This window comes from Maylandia zebra, linkage group LG2 (assembly GCF_041146795.1).
Source record: "Maylandia zebra isolate NMK-2024a linkage group LG2, Mzebra_GT3a, whole genome shotgun sequence".
NCBI classification, from domain to species: domain Eukaryota; kingdom Metazoa; phylum Chordata; class Actinopteri; order Cichliformes; family Cichlidae; genus Maylandia; species Maylandia zebra.
The window spans coordinates 16,788,574-16,802,517 of NC_135168.1; the positions used below are offsets into that span (position 1 = coordinate 16,788,574).

At 39.0% G+C, this 13,944-nt stretch overlaps 1 protein-coding gene across 2 annotated transcripts in view; it reads right to left on the reverse strand.

Annotated features, from left to right (window-relative positions):
• Positions 1–10,890: 10,890 nt before the first annotated feature.
• fstl5 (follistatin-like 5) overlaps positions 10,891–13,944 on the reverse strand; it is a 198,118-nt gene continuing 195,064 nt past the window's right edge. For both annotated transcript variants that reach the window (XM_012919780.3, XM_004553652.3), the window contains one exon: positions 10,891–13,305. In XM_012919780.3, the coding sequence (XP_012775234.2) occupies positions 12,603–13,305 (703 nt within the window). In that variant the 3' untranslated portion in view covers positions 10,891–12,602. The remainder of the gene's footprint in view (positions 13,306–13,944) is intronic.

The following is a 13,944-nucleotide window of genomic DNA, read 5'->3' on the forward strand; positions in this document are numbered from 1 at the left end:
CTTTGGTCAAAGTTGTAGTAAATAATCATGCCTGCTGCATTAGCGTTCTCCACAGGGCGTAAATCTGTGTCTGACAATGTTGGAAACTGGTCATTTCATTGGTTAATTTTCTGTGAACACTGAAATCACAATTATAATAGCTCATAAACCTCCTAAGTCTCATCTCTGGTTCAAGCTCTGTTGTTGTTACTACTTCTTCAGTGACAGAAGTGATAAAGGCAGAAATACAGAGATAGAATGTAATGAAGTACAAATATTTTGTTACTGTACTTGAGCATTTATTTTTAACACATATCTGTACTTTCTACTGATTACATCAAACTGGTTTGAGCCTGAAAAGCAACACATAAAAGGCAATCCTAATGGTGTATCAATCACCAAAGATTATCATATCCAAAGACATGAAAGAGGTAATATAATTTATGCATTATTTATAGTGTCATAGGGGTTACAGTGGGCCGTTTTTTCATTGGTTTGTTTTGTTAATTTGTGATAAGTTGTGGTAGCGGCATTTCAGCTTTACAGAAGAGAAGAGAGCATAAAGGGAGTAACTTTTTTTAGTATCAGGAAATTTCAAATGCACTGTTTCTATCAGCTCATCAAATATCAGCAATATTAGTAAGTAGTGCATTTGATAAACTGGAAATTTAAAACTTATGCATAAGTCATCATTTGTTAAATAAGATATTGAATCTGTATACACTGCAAAGTTATGTTTTAGTTTTCTTCATATCATAAAATGTCCTACAAAACAACCTGAGGTATACTTACTTTGTGTTATTTAATGGCTGCATGAAAATGCTCATTTTTGTGAACGGGTTAGTTTGGCAGACTGTGTTGGATTTAATGTAAAGAAGAACATGTTGGACTGGTGCACAGTGGTGCTCATGGCCAGAGTTGGGTTACATTAAGGGTAACAGGAATGAAAATGAATTTAAGCTGATGATTCTGAGATTCAGTCATTTAATTCCACCTTCATACAAGCTTTATATCGTCTTAAAATGTGACGGTATACTACATAAACAGTATACTGTCATTGTAGAGGATGAACATCAGCCAAGAAAACTCATGAAACATCTGCTTACATCTTGTTGAATTCAGTTGTGTGTACTCCATAAAGAGCAGTAAACCTGCAGGTCAGCTGATCATAGCTTGTACACAAAGAAAATCCACTGGCGCTCACAACAGAACTGATTATTTGAAGGCAGACTCTTCAGTAATAAAACAGAGAAAACCCCAACAATCATATGACCCCTTATGAGCAAGTGGTTGGCAACAGTGGGAAGGAAAAACTCAGTTTTAACAGGAAGAAACCTCCAGCAGAACCAGGCTTAGGGAGCAGCAGCCATCTTTTGTCTTCAAAAGAGTTTACTTTCTTACTTTGAGTACATTTCAGAGCCTGTACGTTTTCACTTTTACTTGAGTAAAGAAATTTAATCAATACTTCAACTTTTACTAGAGAATTTTTAGATAGTATATTATATCTACTGTATAGGCATATATCCTAAATATTTAAACCAAAATCCGTATCCGTATATTATCACATCTCACTTAGGAGTAAAAAGAAACCTCTAAGCTGGACAGAAAATCAAATTTGATTTATATTTTGATGTATATATTAACATCACCGATATTAAAATATAGACAATTCTGATAAGATTATTTTTCTTTTAGCATTCCTCAGCCCTAAATCTTAAGCGCCATTTCAATTAATGTCCTCAAAAAATGTTTTCGTTTCCTTAAATTAGGGAATAATTAAAGACAGCAGCAATGACAATAAGTGTATATTTTCCAAAAACTGATAAGAAACCAAAAATTAACTTAATGTGTTTATCATTTGTAATAAATATCTGTTTTTCCTTTTTTTTTTTAACTCTCACATTATCTTGTTTGCAATAACAATAATTTTAAAAAAGAAAGATTAGATAATAAAAAAAATGATGATTAGCCTTACCAGCAATATCCTCTGCTGCTGAATGAAGAAAGAGTTGCCATCTGGGAAACTTAGATTTTCTGTTGAGGAAGTTCAAACATCAAAGACTTTGCCTAAAAACATCCAAACAAATACACCCAAAGAGATTGTTAGCAGTGTACCAACATATAGACAGTTAACGCATATCAACCTCATTTCCTACAAACATCTCAGCTGGATATCACTGAGAGTGTTATAAAACTGCTGTAGTCAGAAGTCTGCTGTCATGAGATACAGAAGCACAATGAGCGCCTTGAATATACTCCAGAGTTTGCTTGCAGTAATGTGATGGTCATTTCATGCCTTTTTGGGGCTCACAGATACACACTCCTTTATCACTGTGAAGAGTTTGAAGAAATTTGTTTGGAGAAGTGCAGGGGCTGACTTGCTCTGTATGACAGTTCCGTTCAAAGATTCCTTGTTAAAAGAAGTTGGGACTGATCTTTTGAAACAGGAAATAACAGGCTTTTAATCTCCTTAAATGTCTGTGAGCCCGTCTGATGTACAGAAACAGTATGGAGACGAACATCCGACTCAGAATAGATTTTGGTAATCAAAGTTGCTTCTTCATGAGCACTGAAACAGAGTTTTACTTTTAAAAAACATAGTTGTGTGCGAGAGAGAGAGACCCAATACAATATCATCATTATACTCAGCTCACAAAGTGATATCATTGCAGCTTTAAACATTTTGCAATCTTCCAAGTGGTAAACTGAACAAAACTGAGTATGTCTAAGATATTTTTTTAGTCTTTTTGCTACAAATGGAACGACTGACCAACCCTGTGAATAAAACCCGTCAACAATATTGCATCCACATGATAAAATGACTGAGCCTTACACAGGAGTATCGTATCTTGTATCTTGTTTACTGAACCTTCTTTTCAATACATATTCAGAAAATCAGCGTCCGTTTCACTGCCTCCTACAGGACACTCTCTTCTTCCACTTTCTTACAAACATTAATGTGACACAGAGCCGATACTGCCTCTCCTGGCATTACCATTGTAACAACACACTCATTCTATCTGTTTCTTTCAGATGAATAACAGGAACTTAGGATGTATGTATCTATGAATAATAACTATTATGCATACCCATATATTTATATGAACAACTAAGTTCTTGCGATACCACAGTAGATTACTTTACTATTAAAGTATTTTGAATGTGGGACAGCAGTCGCCAGTTTTCTGTGATATAATGAGCTCTTTTGGTCTAATAATAACGTGATAGTGAAAATGTTGAAAAGTTGATGCAACCCTTTGTGCTGTACTCAAACTTTCCTCAATTATTCTTTCCTTCTACAGTATGCAGAGAGAAATCTTTAAAGGTGATAGATTTGCTGAAGTGTGATGTAGTTTTTCCATGTTCAGCATTTCTAGTGTTGGTGAGCTTTTCATTTGAGTAGACTCAATGTTAGCTTAATCGTCCTCAGCTGATGTTAATTGGAATTATGACCCATGAGATGAGCTTTCATATTGGTTGTATTCTCAGAATATTTTCCTTTTATACAACATTTGCAAATCCCTTGTGTCATATTCATTTCCTTTGTCTTATCCATCGTAAAATAAATAAATCCCAAATAAGTCCATATAAGTGATTTAAACAAAGACAGTGCTTTTTGTTCTCCAATCCCTCCATGTTTGTTTTAGCCACTTCCTCCCGATACTGACTGTTATCTCTGCTATTTTACTGGAACCTGTTCCTCTATTATTCATCCTCCACCCCGGTCGGCTCAAATGACTGCACAGTTGTGGAAACATGTGGCATGCTAGCTTTAGCTAGTGCACTTGATGATCCCGTTTTTGTCTTTGCCTGTTTATCCTTCTTTTGTACATTACCAGCTAACCTCACCGCATCTGACACATTTTATCAATCTAATAATAATAATAATGGATTGGATTTATATAGCGCTTTTCAAGGCACCCAAAGCGCTTTACAATGCCACTATTCATTCACTCACTGGTGGAGGCAAGCTACGGTTGTAGCCACAGCTGCCCTGGGGCAGACTGACAGAAGCGAGGCTGCCATATCGCGCCATCGGCCCCTCTAGCCAACACCAGTAGGCAAGTAGGGTAAAGTGTCTTGCCCAAGGACACAACGACCAGGACAGAGAGCCCGGGGATCGAACCGGCGACCTTCCAGTTACAGATACGCTTTAATACCTTGTTTTCAACATGGATCCATTTTAGTGACTAGATAATAACCTTTTTTGATGGTTGAAGACTTTCAGTTGGGGAAATATTGGATCAGAGTAAACAATTCTAGATGATTTATTATCATTATGTAACACATGACTGAACAACAAAATTGTAGATGCAGTCCCTTTATGCAACTCAAAAACAACAACAAATGAAGAAATTATTTAGTAATTTTAAAAAAATCTGTTTTTCATGTTAAGTGCGGAGGTTTCATTGTCTTACAGCCTGAGGAAAGAACCTGCTGTGAAGTCTTGTGGGATGACAGCAGATACGTCTGCTTGTCAGACAGCAGCAGGGTGAACAGGGGTGTTGCTTTTTTGTTTTTTTTTTGTTTTTTTCATGTGCTTTAGGCCCTGACACCTCACTGGTATCTCAGAAGCTTGGTACAACATTGGTGCTGGTGATATTCTGGGAGATTCTGATCACCAGCTGCAGAGTCTTCTCCTGGGGTGTATATGTCCATTATCAATTGATATTTTCAGTCCGAATACAGTGTAGTAGAAGTTAACAAGAACTGAAGTTTTAAGCCTGTTGCATTAATGTTTTGGCCTCCTTTTATTTTATTTATTTGTTTATTTACTATGTTTGAGAAATGATTAGTAAACCAACCATCTATAAACTGACAAATACAGGTACCTGCTACATGGCAGCAGCAACCGCTAAAGGCAAGCTAAGTCTAAGCTTAGTTATGGCACCTCTGGTCAGTTTTTTGGGTTCTGATCATTTACTGATAATGCAAATGCACAAAAGGACCAGCCAATTACTCCCAGTATATATGGCTGCAGCACACAGACACATACTATCTGCTAATTAGTGCAAGAAATAGGCTCTAAAACATTGTTTTAATGGCTGATGCTTTGTGTTTTAACATCAGGGATTGAATCCCTTGGAGCCAGCCTCAAGTGGTCATTAGTGGAACTGCAATTTGATGTGTCAGTGACCGCTAGGCTTTCTTTACTATGGTGGAGATGTTTGATGATCATGAAAAGTATCAAAGACAAAGAATCTGATTAAGCATACACCATACAACACCAATGGGAAAATCTCTCTCTCTCTTTTTTTTACTACTTTATATCGAAGGTTTCAGTTTTATTTTATGGTTGAGGTGATGCAGTTAGAATAAGCTAGGAGAAACCTACCATGCTCGTCCATTTGAGAGCTAGCAGTACTCATATTTTACTCAGCAATATGACAAATATGTGTCAGAAAAGATGCAGAAACTGTTGAGGAATCCTGAGTTTGACTTTGGAGCCTTTTGCTGCTAGTTTTTCTTTTTGGGTCGACCTTGAGGAGCCCTCCCTCTGCTGCCTTTTCACAGCACACTGAACAGCAAAAGGACAGACAAGGTGCATGTTAAGTGAAGGTGGTGGCTCCTGTCATAGTCGACCTGGGTGCTATCAGGACGGGATCAGTCGTCTGTGTCTGGATGACAGAACTGCCTGCGTCTCCATCACTGCAGTGTCCACAGGCGTCTTTCGGCCTCGGTGTCATGACAGCCAGCTCAGCATGACAATAGGACAACTAAAGGGGACAAGCCGTCTGCTGTCAGCAGTTAAAACCAAATCCTGGGCTCCTGCCATCAACATATGTCCAAAATCTGAACTATTAAAACTTCACCTCGACGCTGATATAAATTTACTTAAACAATGTTGAAATGCTTATACAAATATTCAACATCTCCTGTCAAAATTAGACTTTTGGCAAAGATTTAGGAAATGACCTTTAAAAAGTTTTGCTATTTGCAGACTGGTGTGCAGATCCTCGAACTCCCCCGAAGGACTGCTGAACATTGGCTTAAGAAGCAAAACCCCTAAAACTCCCATCTGTTAAAAAGAAACGAGATGTCCTGATGATTACAAGAATCAGAATCAGAATACTTTAATAATTCATAAGGAAATTATGTACGAGGAGACAATATTTGGTTAATTTCCTAAGGAATATTATGGACTATTAAAAGGGAATATTAACAAAGCAGTTTTGCTAAATGTTGCAAACTGGCATAACATAAACATGTTGACCTGAAAAAGTGCTGATTTCGAACCACTCCAGAGATTTGATTGTTGCTGCTTCTCCAGTGTGGATTCTAGAAATTTGTATTTTGTAGACTGAACAACCATTTTTTAGCAATAAAAAAAATTATAATAATTTGTTTGCCTTACTTTAATCAGTCAGCAAATTACAAACTAAGCATTGACCATGATGGCCAACCATTCTGTAGGCCCGGCCTCTGTGACTTGGGTGGAAGTGTTTTATAGTGGAAATAGTGGATGTTAGTTCATTGGGTTCTGCAACATCTCTGACCACACTGTGGTCATCACATCATATAAGAAAATATGCAGGCACATTTCTTATTTCTAACAGAGACCACAAAAAATGATATAACCCAATAGATCCTCACAATCATCACTTGCACCTTAAATCCATGTCGCAGAACTCCAGGTTTATTTTTCTGCTGGGAAGACAGCAGGGAGCCAGTGTTTGCTCAGCTAGTAAATAGACACACAGGACATGTGATGAGTGAAAGACCAGTTTTTTATAAACTTAGCCCAAATACACATCCATCCACCCATCCAAATCTGTTGTACAGTGTTTGCGCTATTTGTATGGATTTGTTGGACTGCACATATTTTGTGTTTGGTCAAAGTGCTACATTCATCCAGTTGTTTAGTGTGTACATTGTGTGATCACTAAAGTTAAGCATTAGTTTGAAGCACTAAGTGGAAATCTTATCAGCATAAACTTTGTGTTCAGTTTAAAATAAAAGCACACAAACTTGGTAGACTCTTATTGTACCTCTGTCACTATTCAAAGCTATCCTCCCAGCCTTAAGAATTTTTTTCTGCTCATTTTCTGCAACCCCACAGAAGAGAAATGTGTAATTTATTCAAAGTCCATGTTTGCTATAGTAATTAAATTCCTTCGTATGTTTACATTTTGTTTATTTCACCACTGTGACTAGTTCATTTAGCATTTTGGGAAGGCTTCTTTGTCTGAGAGAAAATCCATTTTCTAGCTCCTACCATTCACCGCCACACACAAGTACACTGATTATTCCGGAGGCACAGAGCGGGAGCGCGGGCAGGAGAATGCAGGATGAGGACCTACAACTGACACAAGGTGCAAGCACCACCAGTGGCCTCAATCAGTCACGAGGTGCCTCAGCACGAATGGAGCAGAGAGGTTGTTGTGCTGGCAGCCCCCAGCAGCATGATTAAGGAGCCAGCGGTGTGATTACGCTGCTCGCCTTATGAATGGAGTAATAGAGGGAGGCATAGTCTGGTGCTAAATTCTCCTGATGGAGGTGAGACATGAGTATGCGGTGGGGAGGAGTCCGAGGCCCTCCCATGTGACCGAGAGAAGATAAAAGACTGACAATAGATAATTAAGGAACTGCCAGGACCTCTTTTCTATTCACATGGCTGTATTATTAAAGGGGATTCAGTCAGGAAGAATATTAATATAAACTACAGCCCGTGTGACTCAGATGAATATAAATTGGGGCCGGTGTGTGGAGGAATGCATTAGGGAGTGTTTATCAGGAGCACAGTGGAGCACGGTGATCATGAGAATGGGCTCCACACTTTGCCAATGAAGCTGTGTCGAGCTCCGGTGAATTAACAAACGCATGTCATCAGCAACAAAGGTGCTTTTGAGCAGTTTGCATGTTCACATATTTAAATCGCTGCTGCAGAAAAAAGTCACACAGCTGCAGTTTTTTTGCATATTAGTCTTCGTTCATTCAAGCTTCATCACTTTCAATGATTCAAAAAAAGAAAGAAAAAGAGTTTAAATCCCCTGTTGAAGAAAATGTATTTTTCAAGTTACATAGTACTAAAGAACATTAGGCAGAAAAGCATTTCATTCGTTAAGCATCAGTATAATCAGTTCATCACAGAGTAAATATATTTCAGGCAGTGAAAAGGTGAGACTTTTCTGTGTCGTAGTTGTGGTTGAATTTGGTAAGTTTTTCATATCTGTGGACAAAAAAGGCTTATCTGCTGTAGGGGTTGTTGAGATGGAAGTACCTCTCCACATGGATTTCACAGATAAGTATTCAACCTTGTGCAATTTGGAGGATCCTTTTATCCAAAACACCCGACTGAACCTGCAGCTGTATACATTTTAAAGATGAATAAGCCCTGAGAGAAAAATATGACAGTGCCAGAAAACATTACCTGTGCTGAAACATGAATATACTGGCTATAATATTTTTTTTTTCTTCCATAACACATATCAGTGGGAAGGAAATTTCAATGATGAACCACTGAAAAAGTCAAGGATATGACTTTAATATAGAAAAAAAATCAGAAAAAAACAAAATTCTTAAAGTTTTCTTCATCTTCCTTTGAAGATAATGACAAGTTCCAAATTAGAGTTTAGATTTGCATCCAAAAACTTCAGTTTTTCCCCCTTCATTAATCAAATGGTTGTATCCCTCCAGATATGTCCCTTACAATCTCCTAAAGGCCAAGATGACTTCTTGAAACGAGCCAGTTTGTCCATCCAACAGTCCAAACATCAAAAAATAAATGTAATCTTTGTTTGATAGACTTCTCAGTGTTTTCAAAAATTATAACCCAAGTTTCCCTTTGCAGGAAAATCCTGCAGATTACCCAGGCAGTTTTGCCGATGTGGTGGTGCTAAAAAAAAAAAAAAAACCAGGAAAAGCCTTTCATTCTTATAAATTAGAACACCATAATTTGCATAAGAATAGTTTGCCTCATCAGCGTTGATGGAGATTCACTCTGTTCTCAGGGACTTCTCAGTTTCATTTTCATTAAATGTCTTCTGCCTGCAACACACTTTAAATGGCAGTATTTTTACCTTCACAGGTAGGTGATTCCCAAATGAAAAGCTGGCATAACGTGACTTTATATGATTTTATAGATTAAGTTATAAAATCACCTGATACAAAATGAGCTCTAACTGGATCAACTTAAGTATGTAGTAAACACAAATACGAAGTTTTCAATAATACGTGATTTTGTAAAAAATACTAAAATAGGTTTTAATGCCATTTTGAACAATTTTGAACATACTTACCCTCTATTAATCCATTGTTATTTGCTTATCTAAAGTCAGGTAAGGGTGGCAATAGGCTAAGTGGGTTTTTCCAAATGTCCTTCTCCCTAGTCAGACTTTCCAGTTACTCCTGGGGGATCCTGGGGCGCCTAAAGACCAGACGAGATATATAATCTCTCCAGTGGGTTCTAGGTTTACTCCAGGGTCTCCTCTGAGTTCAGTGTGCATGGAAAACCTCCAAAGGAAAGTGTCCAGAAGGCATCCTAAGCAGACGCAGAAGTACCTCAATGAACATAGGTGAGGGTTGGGGTGCAGATTGACTCGTAAAATGAAAACTTTCCTTTGAGCTCCGCTCTCTTCTTACCACGATAGTCTGGTATGATGGCCACATTTCTGCTGAAGCCTCATCAATCCACTAGTCCAAATCACAGCCCACCTGCTCATCACTTGTTAACAAGATAATTGAAGTCCCCTGCTTGAAGTAATAATAATAATGGATTGCATTTATATAGCGCTTCTCGGGGCCCTCAAAGCGCTTTACAATTCCACTATTCATTCACACACTGGTGGAGGCAAGCTACAGTTGTAGCCACAGCTGCCCTGGGGCAGACTGACAGAAGCGAGGCTGCCATATCGCGCCATCGGCCCCTCTGGCCATCACCAGTAGGTGAAGTGTCTTGCCCAAGGACACAACGACCGAGACTGTCCGAGACGGGGCTCGAACCGGCAACCTTCCAGTTACAAGACGAACACCCAACTCTTGAGCCACGATCGCCCAGCAGAGAACCATGGCCTCAGGCACTTGGAGGCAGTGACTTTCTTGTACAAATATTTTTTTTAAGCAAACGAGTACTTGAAAAGCAAATATTGGTGCTATATCACTAAAATACACAAAGAATATACTTTCTTTACCTTCAGTTAGTCAAATACATTTCACATTTTACCTGAGAGCTAAGATCCAGTCACACAGAGACCTGTTGGCAACCACTGCTCACTAGAAGACAGGGGTTGCAATTGCAATTCTTTCTAGCTGTAAGTGTCACATTCACTTGCAGTATTCATGAAAGATGCTAACTTGTCTGCAAAGACTGTTCACTTTCATAGTAAAAGTCATGCATTTTCAATTGTTTTGGGGGGTTTCCCCCTCCGATTCTGGTTTGGGTCGCACTTTTTCAAGTTTCACTACTTCTCAGTAAGCAGCAGGCGAGTGTTTGCAGATAAATCGTTGTCTTCCATGCACACTATGGGCAACTGCGGTAATCTGTTAGTGACCAAAGCAATCACAAGGAGGTTTTTGGTGCAGGACGCTCTTGGTGACTGATTTCAGCTGACACAGCCAGTAACCTCCAGCAATCATTCACGAACCATGGGGGAATACACATTGTTTTCCAGCAGGCTTAGGGAAGCTGATTGGTCTCTGTGTGGCTGAGGCCTGCAATAACAAAAATACACACACATTTTTGCATGAAACTAAAAAGTCTTAATTTATGTATTTTTTTTCTGCTTCTTACAGTTATCTTAAGCATTCTTTGCTGCAAGATAAATGCACCCAAAGGGAAAACAGACTTGTGACCTTGTTCTTGTTGCAGAATAAATAACGGTCAGCTTGGCTCCTAAAGGAGCCTTTATTCCATAGCTGTAAAGCGGCCTCTATAGAAGGTCACTTTAACAACAAAAAGACACAACGATACACTTGGTTCATGATATATTTTTTATTGTTGGGTAAAATGACAAGCGTGTTTTCTCTATATAAATAACAATCACATGAAAGAACATACGAGACATGGCTATAGGGAAGTGGAATCAGTGTTTGTGATCACAATGTGCTGCTTGGGAACAGGATGTCCATAATGATAGCTGTGTGTTTTGTTTTTCATTCTTAAAAAGGAGTGTGCTGATTTTCTGAAATGAACAGAACCTGGCAGAATCTGTACACTGATGAGAAACGAATGGAGTCACAGCCAGCCGCTATGTACAGGACATTAACAGAGAGAAAGGTCAGAGGTCGTCATCAGCAGAGTCGGGGTTTAAAACAGGAAAATTTAAATCAAAGTATATACGCTTTAACTGGAAAGACAGAATGACTATATATAATCTGTACACATCAAAAGTTCATACTAAATTTGAGATACAGTTGCCCATTGTGATTCAGAGTCATAGAGTGCTAGGGTGAATATGCATAGAAATGTGTCCAGCTAGGAAACGGTTTCATTGACTACTGCAGTAGCATCTAGAAAGAGCTGCTTCTCATGCTCAAAGACCCTCTACACGGCACAACCACATCTACCCCAGTCCCCTAGTTCATCATTACTTCACATTAAAACATTCACTTGAAACATGCTGTCAAACAGAGCAGACTACGCATGTGCTCCACATTCAGCTACACTCTAAGATGCTTTTCTTTTATTTGGTCCAGGGATATTAAAATTATGACAGAATTTTCTTCACACACGAGTGCTCTATTGACTCTTAGCTAAGGAACATTTTTGAAATATTTTAAATTTCACAATGTGTAAAGCTGGCAATATTTACCTAACATCACCACTGACTTTCATTTTTCTGCTTTAGACTATAAATGAAAAGAAGAGGAAAAAAAAAACTATATCATTCAAAACCTTCCAAAGCTGGTTATAATTTCGGATCAAAGGTTACAGAGCACACAACCATAATGAACCACTCAGTCTCCACTTCAAACAGGATGGGATCACAGCAAGGGCTCGTTTTAATTAGACAGATTTGGCTGCATTCGATGGACGAGAGCTGTAGATTTGTGAGGAACCACTCACACTCACCATGAATGAAGGGGTCAAAGAAAGAGGTATTAGTCTGCAGTCACACTGGGAATAATTATGCTAATTCCTCTGATGGAGGGGAATTTTCCTTGAAGGCACAGGAAAAAAGTTGGGAATGGGAAAATTGAAATTATAAGATTTAATCTGGGTGTATACAATATATATGTATATATGCGTTTCTGCCGATTCACTTTAGTTTGTTTTTGTTAAGAGATTATCTACAGCATTCCCACACACTGAATACAACCGAATAATAATGCAAAGTTGCACATATTTATGATTTCATACCAATTTTCCTGAAAAAAATGTTACTAGCAAGCAACTTTGATGTAGAGGCAAACCCCCAGGTGAAAAGAAAACAAACAAACTTGGCTTCAAGACAATATCAATCAATTATGCCCTCACATATTTGTTCTTTTTTTTAGCATTTTTTATTTTATTTTATTTTTTTCATTTTCGGATGACAGTCCCTCATCCGTGTGATGAAGTCAATTTGGTTTCTGAATCTGTGGTTTTCATTATCGGACTCCCACAAAACTAAAGAATCTGCAACAGAATTCAGTGCATTAGTACCTTTGAAAGGAAAAAGCTCACTGGGTCTCATCGTCATGACCTAAGACTCTCCCACCCACACCACCACGTTGCCTTTGAGGACATCGGTGATCTCACAGTTGAGCTTGTTGAGCCGTCCATCCAGGATGAAGAGGGACTCTCTGGACGGTGTCATGAGGTACTGTCCGAACAGTCCGCTGCCCGCCATGATCCTGTTCTTGCTGCTCCACGGCCACTCAAAGGACTTGGTCGGCTCCTTCAAGCTCTTGATCATCTTGACTTTGCCGGTGCTCAGCTCCACAAACAGAGCGTCAGTTTGACGGCCGGAGCTGCCGAAAACGTTATACTGGTGGACTTCGGTGAAGGAGCGCTGGAAGGCCAGATCAGATAGGTGCAAGTTGGTGTGGATATCGAAGGGTTCCTGGATTTGCCCTCGCTCTGAGATCGTCTGGATTCTCATCAAGCCATCACTGTCATCGACAGTGACCAAGTAGTGGCCGTCTGGAGACACATAGGGAGTGCCAGTGATGTCACGGTTTTGTCCAATTACGCTGTCTGTCACGCTGTCTAAGATGAGCTGAGGCTGCGTGGCACCGGTAGAGTCTGGCCTGCAGTTAACAAAGTAATAGCCACCCAGATGGGTGTAGGCTACAGACTTGGGGATGCAGCTGTACTCCCATAAACTGATGTTTTTCACATATGAAGTCGTCTCCAGGTCAATCTTGTGTAGGACAGGCTCATTTCGATGAAGGATGAGGCCAAATCTGCAGAGAATTTAAAGAGAAAAACAAAGAAAAGATTTAATCAATATCACATTTTTCTTCTGAAATCCAAATTAAGAATCAAGAAACTGCCAACCCAGTTGACTGGTTGAGCACTTTGTACAAAAGTAGGGTCAGAACATATCCAAAATATTTCGGTTTACCTGAGCATGACTTTAGCGATACATTTTTCTCATTTAAGACTGTCCAAGCAGTAATGCACAACTGCCCAAATCTGCAGTTTGTTTAATAAACTCTTGAGGCTTCCTTCGAGATCAAATGAATCCCCACAGACCCCCGTGTTAAAACAAAACACAAACGTAGAAGCAAGTTTAAATGTTGTATATTATTTCTATATACAGTTTCTGATGCATAAACTGCAAATAATGCACAATGTATTCCCTATAATCCCCATCCAGCAAACATCTTGGCTATCTGACAAAATGCCGCAACTCAGCACGTCCACACATTGCTGAGAATGAGATTTAGCGAGTCAGCAGGTGAAATTTGCCTCCTTAGTGATGCTGCAACTTTTGCATTTTTAGCCTTTATGGATTGTAATTGGTCAATGCTTTCCTTTAAACCAAGTGGAGTGAGTACCTGGAGAAAACTCACTCAAACACAGGCAGAATATGCAAACTC